Source organism: Thrips palmi, unplaced genomic scaffold (assembly GCF_012932325.1).
Source record: "Thrips palmi isolate BJ-2018 unplaced genomic scaffold, TpBJ-2018v1 HiC_scaffold_10, whole genome shotgun sequence".
Classification (NCBI taxonomy): Eukaryota; Metazoa; Arthropoda; class Insecta; order Thysanoptera; family Thripidae; genus Thrips; species Thrips palmi.
In genome coordinates this window covers 4,700,903-4,722,869 of record NW_023144621.1, presented here as the reverse complement: position 1 = coordinate 4,722,869, position 21,967 = coordinate 4,700,903, and the positions used below count along the sequence as shown (strand labels likewise).

The following is a 21,967-nucleotide window of genomic DNA, read 5'->3' as shown; positions in this document are numbered from 1 at the left end:
AGAGCAGCAGTCAAGAGACTCGGCGAGGCGGCACGGCAGACGTACGCTCCAGGCCGCTGAGTCTCTGGACTCCTAGTCTTTGAACGGACTTCCTGTCTATGAAGAGCGATGATGATGATGATCATGGTGATGATGTTGAAGTTGCGGTGCCACTGCCACAGACTTACCACGAACCACTACGGCTACACCGCGAACCATGACCATCCGCACCGCACTGGGAGGTCAACGGTGCAGCGAATGTGCTTTACCACCTCCTGGCTCCTGGCTCGCTCGGCTAGGGGAGGGGAGGGGGCAGCTCGGCCCCCGGGCCGCCCGCCGGGCTCGGCTCGGTGGTTGTCATTTGTCGCGTCGTCTGCTGGCGTCTGCTTCTCTCTCGAGTCAACACCAAGCTGGAGGCGGCGTCCTCGTCCTGGAGCGAGCTGCGGCCGAAAATGGCTCAGCCGGCCAGGAAAATGCACAGGACATACAAGGAGCTGCCCATTGTGGTCGTGGAGAACCACCACGAAGTGATCCCCTTCATCTACAAGGCTATTGGCGCCAAGTACCTCCCACTGCAGGGCAGTGTTATGATTCACCTGGATTCCCACCCCGATATGTTGATACCCAATGATATGAAAGCAGAAACAGTGTTTGAGAAGTACGCCCTCTTCGAGCACCTGAGCATCGAGAACTGGATCATGCCCGCCGCCTACGCCGGCCATTTCAACAAAATTTGTTGGGTTAGGCCGCCCTGGTGCAACCAGATCAGAGAGGGCACTCACTCCTTTCATATTGGGGAGGAAAGAAACAGCAAGTGCATCAGGGTGACCTGGTAAGCGAAATGTAAGCAAGTGTTCATACAGTGCCATTTGTCCTCTTGTAATGTCATTGTGTTCTTTCGCAGCGGTGAACCCTACTTTGTTTCCGATGCTTTGTACGCTCCCATCGAGGATCTTGCGAATGCCAAACCAGTTGACTTGGAAGTGGTAACTCTCGGGAAAGTGATTGAAGAAAATGGCTCAGATGATTTCAATGAACTAGGGAGAGTAGTAAGAAATTGTATCAGCGATCAAACGTACATTCTGGATATAGATCTTGATTTCTTTTCTACACGCAACCCTTTTCTCTCCTTGTATGAGGATGCAGAGGTGTATGAAAGACTCAAGAAACTATACCGTTTTCCAAACAACGAAACTAATGATATAAATACTCGAACTGCAAAAAGAAAAGATCAAATTGAAATACTGAGTAAGTTCTTCACACATCTAGCAAAATATAACAGCATGGGCAATCTGAGTACTGAATTGTGTTCATCAGATTATATGTTTGGGGTAAGCAAACTCTTTTCCACTTAGTTAGCTCAAGTTACCTTATGGTAGAAAGAATATTTTATTCAATGTTCCTTTGTTGTAGGTGCAGTCATTATTTGATGAGATTCAAAAATATTATCCGCAGACGAAGATTGACTGGGAAACAATACATGATGCAGGTTGTACATGCGATGAATCAGGATTGCCAGAACATGTTACAAGTCGAGAAGACATAACAAAAATGATTGATGTTTCTCTTGCTGGACTCCTCGCCTCACTTCCTCATCCCCCAATTATGATAACAATTTCTCGTTCGAGTTACGATAATTATTGTCCCCCAGAAGACGTGGATTTTATTCAGAATTCTGTCTTGAAACTTCTGAATGAAAAATATTCCCCTGTAAAAATTACACTTGATTATGAGGATAAATATCCAGACCAGACTCCAAACTATGATGTACCTGGTCCACCTCCTGTGTATTAAATTTATGTAGATAGGTTCTTTTTTGTGATCTCTCTAACACTGTGACCTCCTTGTTATCTGAATCATGTTCCAAATTACATTGACTTGAAGTTAACTTTGACTGATTTTGCATTCTGTAGTTTAAGCCGGTGATGGATTTTTTTCTTAAATTTTGTCAGTGTGTTCTATATACATGGCAGGAAAATCATTAGTATTCAGGCATTGCCACTGCTTTGATGAGACAGAATTCAATGCAAGTACAACTTCACAACAAAGAGCATTGATGAGGAGCTATATAAAAATAAGGAATAAAAAAAATCTAAAGAACTTAATGTCATTTTATTTTCTGATTAACACCACATGTCTTTTTTCCTGTGAAGTAATTCAATCTTTGGTGAAAAATAAATATATGGTAAACTTGAACAATAAGCAGAGGATAATTTTAGTTGATGGCAAAATAAGAATTATTAGGGCCAGGGATGAGGTAGAGAGTGGGGATGCACTGCCTATTTCACCACTTCACTACTGGCCCTATCTATTTATGTGTTAATTTCCTAAACTGATGCGGTCAATTTCAGAGGTTCAAGTGCAACAAAAAGTGAGGCAATGTGCCCACTGCCGGGCCATGAGATACATACAACTACTTGGCACTTCAATTGCAGCAGTTAGACAAATTTGGCATATGTATGAGAGGATGCCTTTGAGAGCCACCTACCTCAGGAACATCAACATGATGGCTGGAATATGTCTCATGCAATGTGTTTGTTGAAGACATGGAGTTATTTAGTGACATTTGTTGCAGTGTGGAACTGCTGAGACAACTAATCAAGTTGCTACCAGGAAATGGCTGATTTTCAACAGGGTTGTATGAGTCAAATAACTGCTCATCATCATCATTGTAGACTGCTTCCAGTCGATCGTGAGCTTCAGACCCTTGAGTGAGTTCCAGTTGGCTTTGCAGGTGGTCGGTACCATCAGATCCTTCTTCCTTAATGTTAGGACACTGATTCAAACGAACTTCCACATCGTCATGTCCTTGTTCATGACAAACCAAGTCTTTCTTGAACCGAAAGGAAGCTTCACATCGAGTACAGGGGTAAGGCAACACATTTTTGTGCTTGAATGCATGGGAAGTGAGGGCTGTACGTGTTGAGAAGGCTTCTTGACATACATGACAGCTATAGGGCTTCTCCCCTGTGTGTATGCGCATGTGGGTTTTGAGTGGAGCAGATTGAGCGAATCCTCTTCCACAATAAGAGCACTTGTACGGTTTAACTCCAGAATGAAGAACCATATGCACCTGCAGGAGAATAGAAGCTTTAAGACAAGTTTGGATACAATTTAATTAAAAATCAAAGCTGTTGGATAGAAAAACAAATAAATAAATCTGATGTGTTGTTTTTTATCAAATCCTACCTTAAGTGTCTGCAGTTGGATAAAACTTTTACCACATGTGTGACAAACATGAGATCTCTGAGCGTTGTGGACATTTCTAATATGTCTTTTCAAGGTTTTTGTTATTTTAAATCCCATGCCACATTGAGGACATTTGTGTGGGGTTTCATTTGAATGAGTTGGTTTATGCCGTGTCAGCTCAGTTTTCTTAAAAAAGCCCTGAGAAATAAAAAAACATTAGAGCTGCATTCGAGCTAAAAACAAAACTACTAATGGATATACCAAATACATACCTTTCCACAAAGTTCACAGGTGTAATTGCAATCACCGGTGTGTGTTTGCTTTATGTGGCCAATAAGGGATGCTTTATACCAGAAGCTTTTTCCACAGTCTGAACAGTGGAAGGGTTTTTCTTTTGTGTGGGTGAGCTCATGCTGAGCTAAGTGATTTGATCTTGAAAACTTTCGTCCACAAAATTCACACACATACTCCAGCCTCTTTCTCCCAATTTTGGAAAGAGGTAAATCTTCATCCTCCTTGCCACTTCTAGAATAAGCAGACATCATTTTAATTACACGTCAGGTAAAATTAAATAGCATTGAATGATTAAAATATATGAAAGCTTAGAGGGCCATTGTGCAGGCTTACATGAGTGACTGAGGAGAAGTTGGAGATTCCAGAGAAAGCCCAGTCTCTGCCCAATCATCGTTGGAGTCGGGTTGAGAATTAAGTATTGCATTCTGTAGAGCTTCATTGCATAAATCACTCTCGGACGCAGTGCTACAAGATGCTGGCGACAGCTTTTCTAGTTCACTTTTCTTCTTGCACTGCCTTGCTCTAGATGGTGGTGTTAAAGTGCCTCTGGCTATTGACTTAATTTTTTCTTCCAAATTGAGCTGAACAAAAGTGAATACGCTAAAGTCTTGAAAAATAAATAAAAAGAAAAGGCATTGGAGTGGGACTTACTGTGGCATTTCTTTCTTCCAGTAACTGTCTTATTGTTGTATCTACAAGTTCGGTTGAAGCTCTGAAATTCCATATTTTCTCTATGAGGCTTGCACATATCTTGCAGATTAGAGAAGGAAGACCATCGCCCAGCTCGATCTGGAAACATATTCAAAACACAACACAATTTGACATGAACTTCATGGTCCAGCCAGTAATAAAACTTAGCATTGCTTAAGAGGAGCATAAACAACTGGTATATAGATCAAAATACCAGTGAAAACATTAAATACAGTTAAAATAAGCAAAGCAGGTCTTCCAGTGAAAAACAAATCTAACCTGAACAGGTACACATCGCTTCACTTTCTCATACAATGCTAGGTCATCATTCGCTTTGGGACGGTTGAAGAGTTTTACATCCACTCCTTCTTCTCTCAGACATAATCGACAAAACCTGTTTAAATCACACATTTCTGAAAAAAATTCGCATGAAACTTCTTTGTTTACGAGTTCCTCCTCCTTTTCTTCTCCGTCGCCGTACTGCGAGTAGTGACTCGTGAGTGCGAATAAGCACCCGTCGTCTGCAACAGATGCGCCGCCGGGTGGGCAGGCAACCCATTTGACGCGGTCGTTGAAAGGGCGGCTGTGCAGCCTGCAGCCAGGCGCTATCGGCGGGAAAGAAAACTAAGCTTGGGCGGGAAAATGGTAAGCGTGACAACCGTCGGGGGCATTTTCGAGCAGATCTAGACTACGCTAGAAATTACGGATACTTTTTCGAGAGCGAGAGAGACAGCGACAAGGGGGTTGTTGTTGCCTCACATGTGGGTGGCCGCGGAGCTCTCGGAGGCCATCAAGGAGGAGACCAAGTCCAGCCGAAAGGCCTAAAGGCCGTGCCCGTGCTCGTTCCTCTTCCTCGTTACGAGAGCACGAGAGTACGAGAGCCGCGCGTTTAATTGTGGTGTAGCGGCCAACATAAAATCGCCATGATTCATAACCCTACTTGGCGCGGCCCGCCGCTCCGCCGTTCCGTTGTTCCCGCTCACGGCAATACTTGTCTGCGAGAGGAAGTCCAGACAACAACATCGTCCAAAAAACAACAACAACAACGTTGCCGTTGGACTCATTTCTCGCAGGTCAGTGCGACACCCCCGACTGCAGACTGATTCCGTCTTCGTCGCGCTCATGGGGCGTTCGGCGGGAGAGCGAGAGAGACAGCGGCGAAACGAGCTACAACGTCACAACTGCATCTGGTCTGGACCCACCGACAGCTGACTGACGTCACATTCGCAAGGTGGAAATGGGAGTCAAAAATTTTCAACACCGCAACTCTTTATACGTAATCTGCGAATCTGGTCGCCTCGGGCCTGGTCCTTTTGAGCTCACCTTGCTGTTGTTGTCATCGTCGTTGTTATTGTTGTTGTTGATGTGCACTGTGCGCACGGAGACATCGCCAAACTTGGCAACGCAGTTTAGTGCGGCTTTCTTGGCCCCACAAAAGAGAGCACCGGGCGGGGCAGGGGGGTGGGGTGGGGGAGGGGGCAATAACATAACGACTAATATTGAGTCGTAGTGCGGGCGGGGCGGGCGGCCCGCTCTGTCCACCAGCCCCTTTGGCGTCGTTCGCAAGGGGGGGAGGGGGGGGGGTCGCTACCCTGGCTGCCGAGGCCATGCCTTTGTCGGCGCCGCCGTCGACGGGGTCCTCTCCGTCCTGTTCGTCCTGGACACCAACACAAACCTTGTCAAACGTCATCGTGGGAACACTGGAACACGAGTCGCTCCGCGCGCTCCGCCGACCTACTTCCGGGCAAAACAAACCCCGCGCGCTGCAGCGCGCTGCATTCCTGTGTTCATTTTGATCTATTTTTTGAGGCCTGCCACCCCGTGAATGGGTAACAGGACCCACGGCTGGCAGCGCAACGCGATGCAACGCGATGCAACGCGCGTCTCGCAGTGCCGGCAGCAGGCTGGGAGTCGTGCGGTCTCTCTCGCACTCGTCCCGCACGGCCCGCACGGGTGCGAGCGAGGCGGAGCGACGAGAACGACTCTCGGAACGCGGCAGTGCCGCTATGACCTCCGATTCCTGTGATTTATCTGCGAGGCAACAATGCGCTGTAAATAGCGAAGCGTAGCGAGCGTGTCCAATAAACAACACGTAAGTGCGGTAAGAGTTGGGCGGACTTGGACCGGGAAGCGAAGCGAGCGAAGGGAAGCACCCTGAGGTGCTAACCTACTTCTGCGGAGCATGCAGAGTGGGATATGCGAAATACGAAGCTCGGTTTTTTTGTCGCGCACTCATGGGGTGTCCAGACGGGCACGGGGGGTTCCGTTTGGCCGTTTGGGCCGCGCGATGTATCATGTGGGCAAAATAACGCAAACACCGTGTCGGCTCCGTCCTTGTCCCCCCTCGCGGCCCCGCCACCAGTTGGAGGGAGACGGATGCTTCCTCCAGTCCACCATCTCGGAATATTGCTTTCATCAGCTCCCCGGCCAGAATGAAACAGGTACCCATAAAGAGATTTTGATGTCTTTGTTATTCATGCGATATGATCCTTCCTTTTCGCTTCTTTTAGCTTACGTCGCGGGTAGTGGGTGCAATTATTTCGCTACGAGGTGTGGATTGTTTCAGCACATGTTCTGCTGGCCTGCCTGGGCCTCCCCCTTCTCCGCCTCTTACTGGAATGCCCGTTTGGTCCGGCCAGTCGGTGCTCGCAGCTCCTCCACTCCGTGAATAGTGAATTCATTCCTCGATACTCGATCCCATTCGATTCCTGCCATCCGCTCCGCTTAGCTCGGCTCAGCCCCTCCGAGTGAGAGGCCATGGTTGGCACCACTGGACGGTTCAGTATTAAAATGTTGGCAGGGCCGGAGAGCCTAGAACGGGACGGACGGTTCACCACCTGAAAGAAGCTAGGACAGCCGCTGACGGGAGGGGCCCCGAAACTTGGAGGGTGGGGGTAGGGGCCGCGGGGAGAGGGAGGGGGCTGGCCGAAGTTTGGCCGGAACTTCGCCCAGCTGTCCCGGTGGAGCGGCAGGCTGAGGATCGTCGGGGGGAAACAAAATTACTCCCCGCTTTTTTCGCTCGCTCGGGAAGTCAACGCATTAGAAATGGGCTGCCGGGGGTTTTGAAAAGATCTGGCAGTTAGAAAAAGATCTGGCAGCGTAGAGGCGTACCCAGTCCGCTGAAAAATCGACCACCCAGTTCGAGTCTGTCCGAGTTGGACCGCGAGCCCAGGGTAGGAGCCCTAGGGGACCGAGCGGGGCCAGCCGGGCCCCCCGGGAGGGAGGGAGGAGGGGCCCTCCCCTCCAGCGCCCCCACCCCTCGGCTCCTATTTCTTTCAGGTGGCCGACCGCGGGACGGATGGCATCCCATTTCTTACAAAGACAGCTTGACAGCCTGAAAACTGACGTGAGAGGCGCAGAAGCGTTGGACAGGGTCCGGGAAAATAGACAATCGCTTCAAAATGGAGCGCAGAGAAGTGGCGAACTTGGCCACATCTTGACCCGGCTGGACGTCCATGGCTGAGATCGTCGGGGTGAAACGAAATTACTCTCGCTGCGCTCAAAGGCTCGGGCGTCAACTCACAGAAATGCGACTCGCCGAAAGCGGTATGAAAAATAAGGCATTTATCCGATCAATTTTGGCAGCGTAGCGGCGTAGCCGAGCCCGGCTGAGCTCGACCAGCCGAGTCGAGCCGGCCGAGTGGCACCGCGAGCCCAGCCGAGCCCTCGGGAGCCGAGCGGAGCCGAGCCGGGGCCAGGGGAGGGGAGGGGAGGGGGAGGCGCTGGCCAGCAGGTGCCGAGCGGGGCCGAAGCGGGGCCGAAGCGGGGCCGAAGAGACCCGGAGCCAGCCGAACGGGCGTGGCGGGGCGGGGCGGGGCGGGGCGGGCTGCGAGGCAGCAGCTAGCAGCAGGGGCAGGTCTCTGGAGCTGTGGAGTGTCTTGAACTTCACCGGTCCGCCCCACCCTCCCTCCACCCCCTGCCCCCACCCGGTCAGCCCCCGCCCTCCCCCTCCCCCGCGGCCGTCCAGTTCAGTTGCCGCGCGGACCCCGCCGCGAGAGGACGTACGGGGCGAGAGCTCGCGCGCCTACCGAACCACGCCGCGTCCGACCGAAGGACCCGAAGGACCGAACCGAGGCAGGGCCCAAGGACCGACCCGAGTTGCCCCCGCGAGTGCACCGACCCTTGGATACTGTGCAGTGTGAATGTGAAGTGCTGTGGTGAAAATGAAGTGAGAGAGATAAAGAGAGAGTGCGAAGCGAGGATATTGCAGGCACGCTACGCTACGCTCTGGATTCTGGATTACCCTCTGCTCCGCCTTGTGCTCCCACCGCCGCGGCGGCACGGACACCTCAAAAATAAATTCGTCAACGAAACCATCCCAAGGTGCGTATCGTGACGCCGATCGGCGCGCCATGAGGGAATGCCTTCGCCCCTTCCAGGCCTTCCAGGCCTTCCAGCGCTCGCTAGATGTATAAATAAATTCCTCGGGAATTCCTCCTGGCTCTGCCTTGCTCTGCCTCGCTCCGCGCGCCGGCCTGCCCGGCCGCCTCTACCTACACTGGCAAGCCAAGGCAAGCCAAGGGCGAGGCATGCAAAGAGAAACAAAAGGAAAATGATTTAGCCAGCGAGCGTGTTGCAGCTGAGCCGCCGGAAAATGAACGCGATCGGGAACAACAACAACAACATCAACGGCAGCAGAGTCCGGCTGGAGGGCCCGAGGCTGGGAGAGCCGCAGTGGGACAGATGTCCTGGCTTGGAACACGCCGGTCAAGTCCTCAAATAGTCCTCGAATCAAAGACGCTTGGTTGGTCCCATTTGACACTCGTGTGTCCGACGGCGAGGGCGGTGGGCCTGAAAGGTCCTGAAAGGTCCTGAAAAGGTGTGTGGAGTCCGGCTGGGCTTCTGGCCCACTAAGACCGGGCGTCGCGGACGCTCGACCATGTCACGTCGGTTGCAGCCGGGGCACGCGAAGCGAGCTCAGCAAGGCGAAGTTGTTCGCTGAGTCAAATGGGCCGGGCCATTACGCGGCCGCCTCTCCAGCGCCGCCTCTCCACGCCACTCGAGGGTGCAGCCCCTGCATTACAAGTCATTAGAGGGCCGAGCTAATGCTGGCCGTGGGCAGAGTCTCTCTAGAGGTTCGCGCGCGGCGCGTTAGAGAGACTGCCACAGGCGAGGCAAGCCAAACTTTTGACGGTGTTGAGGGTGGGCAGTGGGTGTGGGGCGCTACTCTCGCGGCCCGGCCGGCCGACCGGACGGAATGACCCAACCGCGTCTTATCTGATATCAGACTCTCTGTCTTCGTTGTCATCGCCCGCTGGACCTGCCGGGGGGAGATGGCGGCCGGTTTGTGGCCCTGTTGACGACACTGTCGGAAATAAAAGGCCGTTTCACTTTCGACTCCGAAATGTGTCAATAAAGCGACCTCTCTGCAGGGAGTGCCAACGGAACTCAAATTCCAGCTTTATGTGTCTGCGAGTCTTCGGAGTGTTTAGACGTGAGATGGCTTCATTTCTTTAAAGTTCGATTTCCTGACGTTGCCAGCGTGTGCTCGACTCTCGTTCGCCGTTTTACGAGGTGGGTGTCGGAACTCTGTGCAGTAGTTCGTCCCTGGCGCTCTGTGTTCGCCGCTCTCCGCGCGTCGAGGTCTCCGCTCCGCTGGCAGCAGCGCCGGCTGCAGACCGATGCCGATCAGCGTTGTCTCTCTTTGGTAACGCCCCTTGAGTGCGAGAGAGAGAACCTATCACTCGAAATCAGTCTGCTCGTCTCGTTCTCGCCGTTCAAAAAGCGGCGCCCGGCGGGGCTCGAACCTGGGACCCCGGCGGCGAGTGCGTGCCCGTCGTCGGCCTCGGGGGCCCCGAGGAGAGTCCCAAGGAGCGCCCTGAGCTGGAACGACTCTGGAACAAGGGAAAGGCATCGCCGGCCATTTTGCCACGGCATGGGAACCGATGGCGCACGCTGCGCACGCTAGGGCCTTACAGTGTACAACAAAGCTCGGGCAACAGTGTAGTACAGAGCAGTGTGCCGACTCCATTTTGTCCCCGGTGCACCTTTTCGAGTTTTTTCGTTGCGTGGGGACGCGGGGGACCGCTGCAGCGCGCTCACGACGAATTGCAGGAGATTATCTCATATTGTGAGGAATCACCGAGGCAGTGGCGATTCTGTCCTCGCTGCTTCTCTCTCTCTCTCTCTCTCTCTCTCTCTCTCTCTCTCTCTCTCTCTCTCTCTCTCTCTCTCTCTCTCTCTCTCTCTCTTTGTCCGCGTACTTGTCGCAGTGTATAACGGGCGCGTAAGGCTATTAGGCTTAGGCCTTTCGGAGCTTTGGGCAGTTGGACGAACTTACTGCCTGCCTGCTTGGGCTTCTCCAACACCTTGCCGCCGCCGCCTTCTCTCCCCCCCCCTTCCTGCCCCTGGCTCCGGCGGCTAGAGTGGCCTCGGGCGTCCTCGGCGTCGTCCCGTCCCAGTGTAGGGGCTCGGCTCGTGATGAGCGGAGGCGGAGCAGGCGGAGGGTGCGACTATCCCCGCCCCGCTACGGCGCCTGCGTCCACCTCACGGTCCACCTCGTCCACCAGACCGTCGCTCTGTCTCTCTCGTACGCATGAGGCGCCCCGTGGTGGCGCGAGAGAGACGGAGCGATTGAGTCCGCAGTCAGGCCGGCTGCCGAAATGGGCGAAAACGGAGAGGACGTCGAAGCGACCCAGAGCTGCTGGAACTATACCTCCCCCTCTCTTTCTCTCTCTTTCTCTCTCCAACGCATCACCTTCGCATCGTTTAACCAATCAATCACACGGTGCACAAGCACTTCTACGGTGACGCAGGCGCGCGCGCGCGCGCCTCTCTCTGTGTGTGTGCGTGTGTGTGTCTGTGTCTGTGTGTGTGTTTGTGTGGCGCCATCGCACGGTGCTGATTGAAGGCGCTAACGATGCAGGCTTATGCAACTGACAAACTAACACATTGGCGCGCGCGCCCTCTGATAGGTCATAGGCACAGGCCAGATGCGATTGGCGAGGTGAAAGTCGTGTGTGTGTGAGTGTTGACGGCGCAGATGGGCAGGTGGGGTGCGGGGGCGTCGGCTTGTGGTCGCGGACGATGGAGACCAGCAGTCGCGACGCCCCCATCGGACACCACCAGGACGCCGCACAGTGGGCCGGAAGACCGGTGGAGGTGGACAAAACTCTCGACGCGTTTTGAGCTCCAGAGTCGCCAAGTGGGACTCGAACCGGACGTATGTGACCCTAGGTACCAATGCGGATTCCTCGTTCGAAGAGGAATCCATTGTTGGGGTCACACGTGTGGTTCGAGTCCCATTCAGTGACTCCGGAGCTCAAAACGCGTCGAGAGTTTTGTCCACCTCCACCGGTCTTCTGGCAAATCCACTGTGCGCCGCCACCATTCCTCTGGAAGTCCACCGGGAGTCCACGGGCTCGTCGCTCGCCGCCTTCCCATCATTGTCGTCGTCGCTCACACGCGCACTCTCGACGCGCCGCCGCGCCCTGAGCCTCTCTGTCTCTCTCGCACTCACGGGCCGGCCGGTCAGAGAGAGACAGACCGACACGCATCGGCCCGCTGCCCGTTTTCTCCACGGACCGCGTCAACGCCGTCCAAGAGACGCGTTAGCAGAAGCGGAGGCGAGAAAGGAAAGCAAAAATGATAAAAAGTAATTAGGTTTGGCAGTGTACATGACTAATTAATTGCGCGAGGGGCCAGGGAAGGTGTCCGCGCCTCCAAGCGAGCGGGGCGCCTCCAGGGTGTGGACCACTGGGGCCTCTGGGGCCAGCACACCTTTAAAGGGACGTTGCGCCGCAGAAACGCAACAGACGGTCGGACAGGCAGACAGACAGACAGACAGACAGGCGGACGGACGGACGGACGGACATTCCCTAACGCTAAATGTGAATAAGACGGGCGGTGCGCTCGATCGATGCCTTTATCGCGAGCGCGATATATTAGCGAGCCCACACTGCCAGCTCGGGCTTGCCGCCCGGCCGGCTTGCTCTCAAGAAGGCGCAGCAAAAAGATTGGGACTCATTTCGCAAAATGTTGCAAGGCGGTGCACTGGCCTAGCGGCCTAGCGATGGGTATCAGGAAACTTGTTGCTGCATCTGAGGCCGGCGAGGCGGGCGAGGCCGCGCCAAACGCAGTTTGCAAAACGCAGTGCGAATAAGTGGCTGACTGTTGTGTGGTCCGAGATTGAGAGGACGATTATCATTGGATCATTTGGCCGAGGCTTTTATCGGATCATTTTTGGATCGTTTTTGGATTTTGGATCACTCTTGATATCAGTTGGTGAAAATCTAAGTTTGAAAAGAGTCAGTTTTGCACTGTGATCGCAGAAGAAATCTCCAGTCGCTGGACTCCAGTCGCTGGACTCCAGTCGCTGGACTCCAGTCGCTGGACTCCAGTCGCTGGACTCCAGTCGCTGGACTCCAGTCGCTGGACTCCAGTCGCTGGACTCCAGTCGCTGGACGAGCGGATGCACAATCAACAACGCGAGACACAAAGACTGGAAGGCTGGAAGGGGTTATCGAAGCGAGGAGGCGGTCCCATCAGAAAACCCAATCAGTGTGCCGCTCCGGCAGCAGCCAGGCGGCCAGCCAGGCAGCCTGCCAGCCAGCGGTCGTAATTAATAACTCCCAATCTAAGTATTCTCGTATTAAAAGAACTCGTGACGTACCGAAGCCGCGACCTGGACGTTGTTCTAGGACGGCAGAGCCGAAGGCCGCGGGTTCGATTCCCCCTCAGTCTCGTTTTTTACACTCGCGATTTTTTTACTTTTGTCTTTTTTGGTGTTTGTTGGTTGGTGTTTATTGATGGCAGTGAGATGAGATGGATGAAATAGTGTCTCAATTCGATTAGTGTGCAAACCGGAGGATCGGCGCGCCCGACAGGAACAAACCAAACGGGAAAAATCCGCAAACTGAAACGGTTCAAAATTAGCGGCGGCTGAAGTAGTAGTAGTGCGTTGTCGGCAAGGCAAATCGCGGACCTGACCCGCGGGGCCCCAAAAGGCAGTCCATTTCGGAGGCGGCGGCGTTTGGCAACCAGGCTAGTGGGGCCAGTGATCGCCTACTCGGCAGCCGCACGCAGCCGCTCTCTCTCTCTCTCTCTCTCTCTCTCTCTCTCTCTCTCTCTCTCTCTCTCTCTCTCTCTCTCTCTCTCTCTCTCTCAGTCCGGCCCACGCCACGACTGGCCGTGACTGACGAGTCCGGTCGCCATCGACAGGTGTGTCACTGGAATGCTTGCAACTAACCGCAAGTCTGTTCCATCCTTCCATCCGCAGCCTCTTTTTCCCCCAGTTTTTTCCCCCCTTTCCTCGTTGATGTGTCATTTTCCGCAGTGTAGACACGCTCGCGCTCCGCGGCGCGTGTAACGGGAAGCATACCAAATGCCCAATCAATGCCCGCAATTCGTACAGCACCGCAACGCAGCGCGCTTCTAGCACGCTCTCCACGCCCACTCTCGCCCGTGCGTTGTTGTTGTTGGTTGTTGTTGTTGTTGCCGTACACGCGGCGCATGTTATTTGTGATAATTTGTGTGCAGAGCGCTTTTCACCGGAGGCGGCAGTGCAAGAAAAGCTGCCCTGTCTTCCGCCATTGTGCGATCGGGTTTCACGTTTCGCCGTGCCGGCATGCTCCGTCTCTCTCGCACTCTCGGGGCGTCCCGCACAGGGCCCGTGGGTGCGAGAGAGAGCGCGATGGGGAATGCGACCGGCCCGAAACCCGAAACGATCATTAAGCGATCGCGCGTCCAGGTATTCTCTCTGCCCCGCCCGCGTTTCCGACCGCGCCGTTTTCCGACGCTTTTCACGGGTCGAGCGGCCTGGCCCACAGTGGGCCAGAAGACCAGTGGAGGCGGCCAAAACTCTAGACGCGTTTTGGGCTCCAGAGTCGCTGAATGGGACTCGAACCGAACGTGTGACCCCAATGGATTCCTCGTTCGGAGAGCCATTCATTGGTGGGGTCACACGTTCGGTTCGAGTCCCATTTTCCAGAGTTTTGGCCGCGCAAATCCACTGTGTGGCCCGGGGGCGTCTCGGAAGTGTCCCGGAGTGGTCCCGGAGGTCGCCTGGAGGTGACGCCTTCGAGCTGCCCGACGACGCCGTCCTCGCCGGACACTCCCCTGGCGCCCCGCTAATGACAGAGTCCCTCCCGGAGCACCTCCCGGAGTCTGGCCGCTTTCCGGACCGTCCCGGAGCGCAGCGGAGCCAGCGGAGCGACCTCACGGGGCTGGCTCTCAAGGAGGGCACCGCAGGGACTGCAGGGCATCGCAGGGCACTGCGGGGCGCGGACGGAAGGCCGCCATTTGGGATAATGGCGTGTGTGTGTATGTGTGACTGTGTGTGTGAGTGTGAGTCAATGTCTGGCGCCAGGCTTGGCCGGCTTGGCCAGGCTGCAGCGCCGCCGCTATTGTCAATCCCAGCGTGAAATCGGCCTATAAAGGGCCAGCTCGGCCTGACCGCACCGGCCACCTTTGGGCGCGCTGCGTCGCGCTGCGTTTGGGCCACCTCGAACCTCCAACCGGCAGCTCACTGTGAAACTGCAGCCAGCCCGCATGCGACGCATGCGACCCCGCATGTGCCACCACCACTGCGAGCGTCGCGGCGTCAAGCTGCTTTGTCGCGTCCAAATTCGTTGGCGTGGCTGTTTTATCTTCGACGCCGAGACTAATTTTCGTGCGGGGTGGGCTCAATGGGCCTGCCGTGGTTTTCCCAGTGCGGGCGACAGGCGTCCAGGCGTTCTGGCTCTTGTTCTGGCTCTCTCGCACTCATTGAGAGTGCGCTCAGAGCGTCAAGGACAGAGTGGGACACCATGTGGACGACGACAACGACCCCTCAGGGCAAGGGGTCCGCGTGGCGTCTGGCTGGACTCTCTGGACTCCAGCCAGCAGCCTCGCCCTCGCCGCGTTCGTGCAGTTTGGAGCAGTTTCGCTTCGCAGGCGTTCGTGTCTGCAGCTGTTTGACGAAAAGTTTTGGGCGATGGCGCACTGACTTCGCGGCCCCGGTTCCTCGGCCCTTCTCTCAAGGCGTGGCGGGTCGGGGCGGGGCGGGGCGGGGCGGGGCGGGGCGGGGCCGGGCGCGGGGCGGGGCGGGGCGGGGCGGGGCGGGCGGGGGCGTAGCGGGCGGTGGCGCCTGAGCCTCGGCCTGGCGGCGGTCCCGCGGCCGTGCGTCCCCCTCCCCTCCCGTCCCCGCACGCATTCTTTTCGTTGCATGCTGTGGGCCTGTCGGCTTGGCTGTGGCCGGTCGGCCGGTGTGCGCAGGTCTAGCCGTATAGCCTATATAGCCGGCCCGGCCCGGGGCCTACCTGGGGCCCGTCCCCGAACTACTCGCATGCCCTCCGTCTCTCTCGCACCTGTGGCGCGTCCCGTTGGGGCGCGAGGGACGGAGCGACAGACACTGTGCGAAATCGGACGGCCCCGGCACACAGGCTCATTTTGAACTGTCTCTCCCTCTCGCACCTGTGCGGCGTCCCGTTGGGGCGCGAGGGACGGAGCGACAGACACTGCGAAATCGGTCGGCCCCGGCACACAGGCTCATTTTGAACTGTCTCTCCCTCTCGTACCTGTGCGGCGTCGCGTAGGAGTGAGAGAGAGAGAGAGAGGGAGAGAGCGACGAGCAGCCTGCAGGTGACGAGGGACCGTCCGTAAGCGCCGCGTGTGCAAATAGGCGGGCGGTTGTTTACCATCCGTCCGAATGGCAGTGTGCTTGCAGTTCAGGGCTGTGTTGTTTTGGGACGCTGGCCCGCTGGCGTTGGCGAGCGCACTGCAAGCACAGGTGAGGGGAGGCAGGGCCCGTCCCGAAGCTTGGCGAGGCGACCCCGGCCGGGGTCGTTTCTCCTAAAATAAATATCATTGCAACGGACGGTTTTTAAAGTGCACCTTATTTTTTTGCCGTCGTCTGTGACCTTGCCGCCCCCTCTTCACCGCCCTGTTGCGCCCCTGGCGCTTCGACAACTACGGCACTGCGTGGCACTACGGCGGCCACGGTACTCCGCCAAAAATGGTGTAAAAAAAACAAACCATTTTTTAAAAATGCTTTGAGTGCTCTTCTACCAGTTTGCAAGTGGTTTGGCCTGAAATTTCTTGGTTGTTAATCAATACGCCCCCCAAAAAATCATCCAGAGTCAGAGAAATTCATCTTTATTTTCGGCAGTGCTTCTACTTTTTTTTTAAACTACTGGTTGTAAGCTCCACCCACCGTTAGGCGAGTGGTGTCGTGGCCTTACCCTTGCCACTGTGTGTGTGTGTGTGTGTGTGTGTGTGTGGTGTGTGCGTGTGTGTGTGTGTGTGTGTGTGTGTGTGTGTGTGCGTGCGTGCGTAGCACCCCAGTAGACTTGACACGCACGTGGTAAGTAGTGGTGGCGCCTCCGACTGGCCCGGCGCCACCGCGCCACTGCGAGTGCGCCCCTTTCACCCTGGTCGGGAAAATTCGGGAAGGCATCCTCCACCGCCTTGCCGTGGCCTTTGCTTGCCCTGTTCGCGTGGCGTGGCGGGCCCCGGCGGGCCCCGTCGGCACACCTGTCGGTCAGGGCGGATCCAGAATCGGTCGGAGGGAGGGGCGAGGGAGGCGCTTTTCGACTACTTGCACACTGTTAGAAAATTGGAAATTCCCGGAGAAATTTGCCTCCCGAATTTCGGGAAAAAATTGATTATTTTGTTTGATTGGGTTTCCATTGGGTATAGTAGTACGCACGTACAAAAAAAAGGCCTCCGGAAACTCCCGAAGAAGCTTGTGTCTGCCGGTGTGTTTCCATGTTTCTATCTGTCAGTGTGTGTTTGTGTGCGTGTGTGCGTGCGTGTCCGTGTGCCTGCCCGCGTGTCCGTGTTTCTGTGTGCGCGCGCGCGAGCGTGCCGTGAGTGATTGAGGGGCAGGCTTGGCAATATGCTAATGTTCTGCACTTACGTCGACTCCTACGTTTTCCGGACTCTAAGGACTTGCGGGCGTCCTTGCTGCCTCGCCATGGGGAAATGATGATGTTTTATGTGGACTCTATGCGATCGGGAAAATGGGTCCCCGCTCGCAGTGTGGTGGTGCACAGCACGTGCCGACTGGGATACATAACTGCCCTCCGAATCCTTGACTAAATGACAGGGATCGAACTTGAGTTTGAGCTTCTGAGGTGTAGCTTCCTCGCCGTCAAATGGGATTACTGGAGCAAAATCACACATCCTGGGGCCGTTTGCTGCCGACCAGTACATTTTCTCACTGAGTCCGTGTTCGTTCCACGCCTTCACGAGAGAGAGAGAGAGAGAGAGAGAGAGAGAGAGAGAGAGAGAGAGAGAGAGAGAGAGAGAGAGAGAGAGAGAGATAGACTGTCCCACATTGCGGCCGACTGTCGATGGCAACGCGTAGAAAGCGTATTTGCGTTCCCGGGTCGTTTTACGCGATCTAGGTGCCTAACGTCGGATGCTGGCTACTTTCTTGCACCGGCCGCCTCGTCGCTCTGTCTCTCTCGCTCCCCTGCGGAACGCCCCGCGAGTGCGAGAGAGAGAGGTGCAGGCAGGGCCGTAGGGCCGCGGTGGACGCAGTGCATCGCAGAAAGAAGGTCAACGAGAGCCGGGCAAAGGCAAAAGCAGTGGAGCGGCTTTTTGCCGCGTTCGCCCGTTTGGCCGCTAGATGGCGCTGGACTAGCGACTATACAAGGCGGTGCGCGCAGGCGCGAAACGGGCGGGTCAAGGCGGCGCTCGCACCAGGATGAAATAAATTTAAAAAAAGAATGATAACAACTATAAGTTTCTATCAAAATGCGCACCTTTCTTTACCTTTGTCTGTCTGTCTGTCTGTCTGTCTGTCTGTCTGTCTGTCTCCGTTTCGATGTGATTTACGGACGGGCTGAAGCCAACTAATTGGCACTGTGGGATTCCACACGGGATTGACCTATCAGCTCCTGAAATGAGGGAAAAACGCTACTAGCGTTGGCATTTTTTCCCTCTTGGTTCTGGCCACCCAAAGTGGCCTCGCTATCTGCACGGACGTCGAAGGATCACGTGACGAAAAGCCGGAAAAAAAGTCGATCCGGTCCTTCCCCCTTCGGGTCCTCCTTCGGGTCCCGGCCTCGTCCTAGCCGGACCTTGTTTTAGATCCCGACTGTTGACATGGCGGAGCGGCAGCGGAGCGGGCGGGGCGGATTCCAGAGTCTTTAGCGTCCGATTCGGCCAGCTCAACTTTGAACGCAACAGCGCACAGTGGGCCAGAAGACCGGTGCAGGCGGTCGAAATCCCGGACGCGTTTCGAGCTGGTAAACTGGTGAAAACAAGGCGCCCCTGCCGAGATGACCAGTCGGAGCGTCTGTCGCCCGCGGCGGGTACCACGGGCAGCACCACGGGCAGCACCACGGGCAGCACCACGGGCAGCACCACGGGCAGCACCACGGGCAGCACCACGGGCAGCACCACGGGCAGCACCACGGGCAGCACCACGGGCAGCACCACGGGCAGCACCACGGGCAGCACCACGGGCAGCACCACGGGCAGCACCACGGGCAGCACCACGGGCCAGCACCACGGGCAGCACCACGGGCAGCACCACGGGCAGCACCACGGGCAGCACCACGGGCAGCACCACGGGCAGCACCACGGGCAGCACCACGGGCAGCACCACGGGCAGCACCACGGGCAGCACCACGGGCAGCACCACGGGCAGCACCACGGCCAGCACCACGGGCAGCACCACGGGCAGCACCACGGGCAGCACCACGGGCAGCACCACGGCAGCACCACGGGCCCGCACCACGGGCAGCACCACGGGCAGCACCACGGCCAGCACCACGGGCAGCACCACGGGCAGCACCACGGCCAGCACCACGGGCAGCACCACGGGCAGCACCACGGGCAGCACCACGGGCAGCACCACGGCCAGCACCACGGGCAGCACCACGGCCAGCACCACGGGCAGCACCACGGCAGCACCACGGCCAGCACCACGGGCAGCACCACGGGCCAGCCACCACGGGCAGCACCACGGGCAGCACCACGGGCAGCACCACGGGCAGCACCACGGGCAGCACCACGGGCAGCACCACGGGCAGCACCACGGGCAGCACCACGGGCAGCACCACGGGCAGCACCACGGGCAGCACCACGGGCAGCACCACGGGCAGCACCACGGGCAGCACCACGGGCAGCACCACGGCCAGCACCACGGCCAGCACCACGGCCAGCACCACGGGCAGCACCACGGGCAGCACCACGGGCAGCACCACGGGCAGCACCACGGGCAGCACCACGGGCAGCACCACGGGCAGCACCACGGGCAGCACCACGGCCAGCACCACGGGCAGCACCACGGCCAGCACCACGGCCAGCACCACGGCAGCACCACGGCAGCACCACGGGCAGCACCACGGGCAGCACCACGGGCAGCACCACGGGCAGCACCACGGGCAGCACCACGGGCAGCACCACGGCCAGCACCACGGGCAGCACCACGGCCAGCACCACGGCCAGCACCACGGCAGCACCACGGGCAGCACCACGGGCAGCACCACGGCAGCACCACGGGCAGCACCACGGGCAGCACCACGGCAGCACCACGGCCAGCACACGGCCAGCACCACGGCAGCACCACGGGCAGCACCACGGGCAGCACCACGGGCACACCACGGGCAGCACCACGGGCAGCACACGGGCAGCACCACGGGCAGCACCACGGGCAGCACCACGGGCACCGGGAGCACCACGGCCAGCACCACGGGCAGCACCACGGCCAGCACCACGGCCAGCACCACGGGCAGCACCACGGCCAGCACCAGGGCGCACCACGGGCAGCACCACGGGCAGCACCACGGCCAGCACCACGGCCAGCACCACGGCAGCACCACGGCAGCACCACGGCAGCACCACGGCAGCACCCGGGCAGCACCACGGGCAGCACCACGGGAGCACCACGGGCAGCACCACGGGCAGCACCACGGGCAGCACCACGGGCAGCACCACGGGCAGCACCACGGGCAGCACCACGGGCAGCACCACGGCAGCACCACGGGCAGCACCACGGCCAGCACCACGGGCAGCACCACGGGCAGCACCACGGCAGCACCACGGCCAGCACCACGGGCAGCACCACGGCGCAGCACCACGGCCAGCACCACGGCCAGCACCACGGCCAGCACCACGGGCAGCACCACGGGCAGCACCACGGGCAGCACCACGGGCAGCACCACCAGCACCACGGGCAGCACCACGGCCAGCACCACGGCAGCACCACGGGCAGCACCCGGGCAGCACCACGGGCAGCACCAGGGCAGCACCACGGGCAGCACCACGGCAGCACCACGGGCAGCACCACGGGAGCACCACGGGCAGCACCACGGCAGCACCACGGGCAGCACCACGGCCAGACACGGCCAGCACACGGCCAGCACCAGGCAGCACCACGGGCAGCACCACGGGCAGCACCACGGCAGCACCACGGGCAGCACACGGGCAGCACCACGGGCAGCCCACGGCAGCACACGGCAGCACCACGGGCAGCACACGGGCAGCACCACGGCCAGCACACGGCAGCACACGGCCAGCACCCGGCAGCACCCGGGCAGCACCACGGGCAGCACCACGGGCAGCACAGGCAGCACCACGGGCGCACCCGGCCAGCCACGGCCAGCAACGGCCAGCCCACGGGCAGCCCCGCCACCAGGCAGCACCACGGGCAGCACCACGGGCAGCACCACGGGCAGCACCGGGCAGCACACGGCAGCACCACGGCCAGCACCACGCCAGCACCACGGCAGCACACGGGCAGCACCACGGGCAGCACCACGGGCAGCACCACGGCAGCACCACGGGCAGCACCGGAGCACCACGGCAGCACCACGGGCAGCACCACGGCCAGCACCACGGCCAGCACCACGGCAGCACACGGGCAGCACCACGGGCAGCACCACGGCAGCACGGGCAGCACCACGCAGCACCACGGGCAGCACCACGGGCAGCACCACGGGCAGCACCACGGCCAGCACCACGGGCAGCACACGGGCAGCACCACGGGCAGCACCACGGGCAGCACCACGGCCGCACCACGGCCAGCACCACGGGCCGGGAGCACCACGGCCAGCACCACGGGCAGCACACGGCAGCACCACGGCAGCACCACGGGCAGCACCACGGGCAGCACCACGGGCACCACGGGCAGCACACGGGCAGCACACGGCAGCACCACGCCAGCACCACGGCAGCACCACGGCCAGCACACGGCCACCACGGGCAGCACACGGGCAGCACCACGGCAGCACCACGGCAGCACACGGGCAGCACCACGGCCAGCACAACCCACGGGCAGCACCACGGGCAGCCCACGGGCAGCACACGGCGCACACGGGCACACACGGCCACGGCAGCACCACGGCAGCACCACGGCAGCACCACGGCAGCACCACGGCAGCACCACGGGCAGCACCACGGCAGCACCACGGCACACCACGGGCAGCACCACGGGCAGCACCACGCGACCACGGCAGCACCACGGGCAGCACCCGGCCAGCACCACGGCAGCCACGGCCAGCACCACGGCAGCACCACGGGCAGCACCACGGGCAGCACCACGGGCAGCACCACGGGCAGCACCACGGGCAGCACCACGGGCAGCACCACGGGCAGCACCACGGGCAGCACCACGGGCAGCACCACGGGCAGCACCACGGGCAGCACCACGGGCAGCACCACGGGCAGCACCACGGCCAGCACCACGGCCAGCACCACGGCCAGCACCACGGGCAGCACCACGGCCAGCACCACGGGCAGCACCACGGGCAGCACCACGGGCAGCACCACGGGCAGCACCACGGGCAGCACCACGGGCAGCACCACGGGCAGCACCACGGGCAGCACCACGGGCAGCACCACGGGCAGCACCACGGGCAGCACCACGGGCCCGCACCACGGGCAG

At 58.5% G+C, this 21,967-nt stretch overlaps 2 protein-coding genes across 2 annotated transcripts; one reads left to right on the top strand and one right to left on the bottom strand.

The window, feature by feature from the left end:
• The first annotated feature begins 319 nt into the window (after positions 1–319).
• On the top strand, positions 320–2,079 carry LOC117653108 (UPF0489 protein C5orf22 homolog). The gene is made up of 3 exons (XM_034398500.1): positions 320–811; positions 884–1,310; positions 1,393–2,079. Exons 1-3 carry the CDS (start codon positions 432–434, stop codon positions 1,771–1,773), a joined length of 1,188 nt encoding a protein of 395 aa, XP_034254391.1. The 5' UTR covers positions 320–431; the 3' UTR covers positions 1,774–2,079.
• Positions 2,073–4,655, bottom strand: LOC117653103 (zinc finger protein 2-like). Its single transcript, XM_034398486.1, has 6 exons — positions 4,432–4,655; positions 4,114–4,251; positions 3,796–4,043; positions 3,441–3,693; positions 3,169–3,366; positions 2,073–3,052 (listed from the first exon to the last, which is right to left on the bottom strand). The coding sequence occupies exons 1-6, from the start codon at positions 4,561–4,563 to the stop codon at positions 2,405–2,407; spliced, it is 1,617 nt and encodes a 538-aa protein (XP_034254377.1). The 5' UTR covers positions 4,564–4,655; the 3' UTR covers positions 2,073–2,404.
• Positions 4,656–21,967: the final 17,312 nt, after the last annotated feature.

What these genes read in the sequence shown, in the direction of transcription:
- LOC117653103 (XM_034398486.1), bottom strand. Translation starts at nt 4,563, where the DNA reads ATGTGTGATTTAAACAGGTTTTGTCGATTATGTCTGAGAGAAGAAGGA. An exon ending in TGGAAGAAAGAAATGCCACA is followed by an intron (nt 4,044 to 4,113) that starts GTAAGTCCCACT and finishes ACTTTTGTTCAG; the next exon opens with CTCAATTTGGAAGAAAAAAT. An exon ending in ACTTCTCCTCAGTCACTCAT is followed by an intron (nt 3,694 to 3,795) that starts GTAAGCCTGCAC and finishes TGCTTATTCTAG; the next exon opens with AAGTGGCAAGGAGGATGAAG.
- LOC117653108 (XM_034398500.1), top strand. Translation starts at nt 432, where the DNA reads ATGGCTCAGCCGGCCAGGAAAATGCACAGGACATACAAGGAGCTGCCC. An exon ending in AAGTGCATCAGGGTGACCTG is followed by an intron (nt 812 to 883) that starts GTAAGCGAAATG and finishes GTTCTTTCGCAG; the next exon opens with CGGTGAACCCTACTTTGTTT. An exon ending in CATCAGATTATATGTTTGGG is followed by an intron (nt 1,311 to 1,392) that starts GTAAGCAAACTC and finishes CCTTTGTTGTAG; the next exon opens with GTGCAGTCATTATTTGATGA.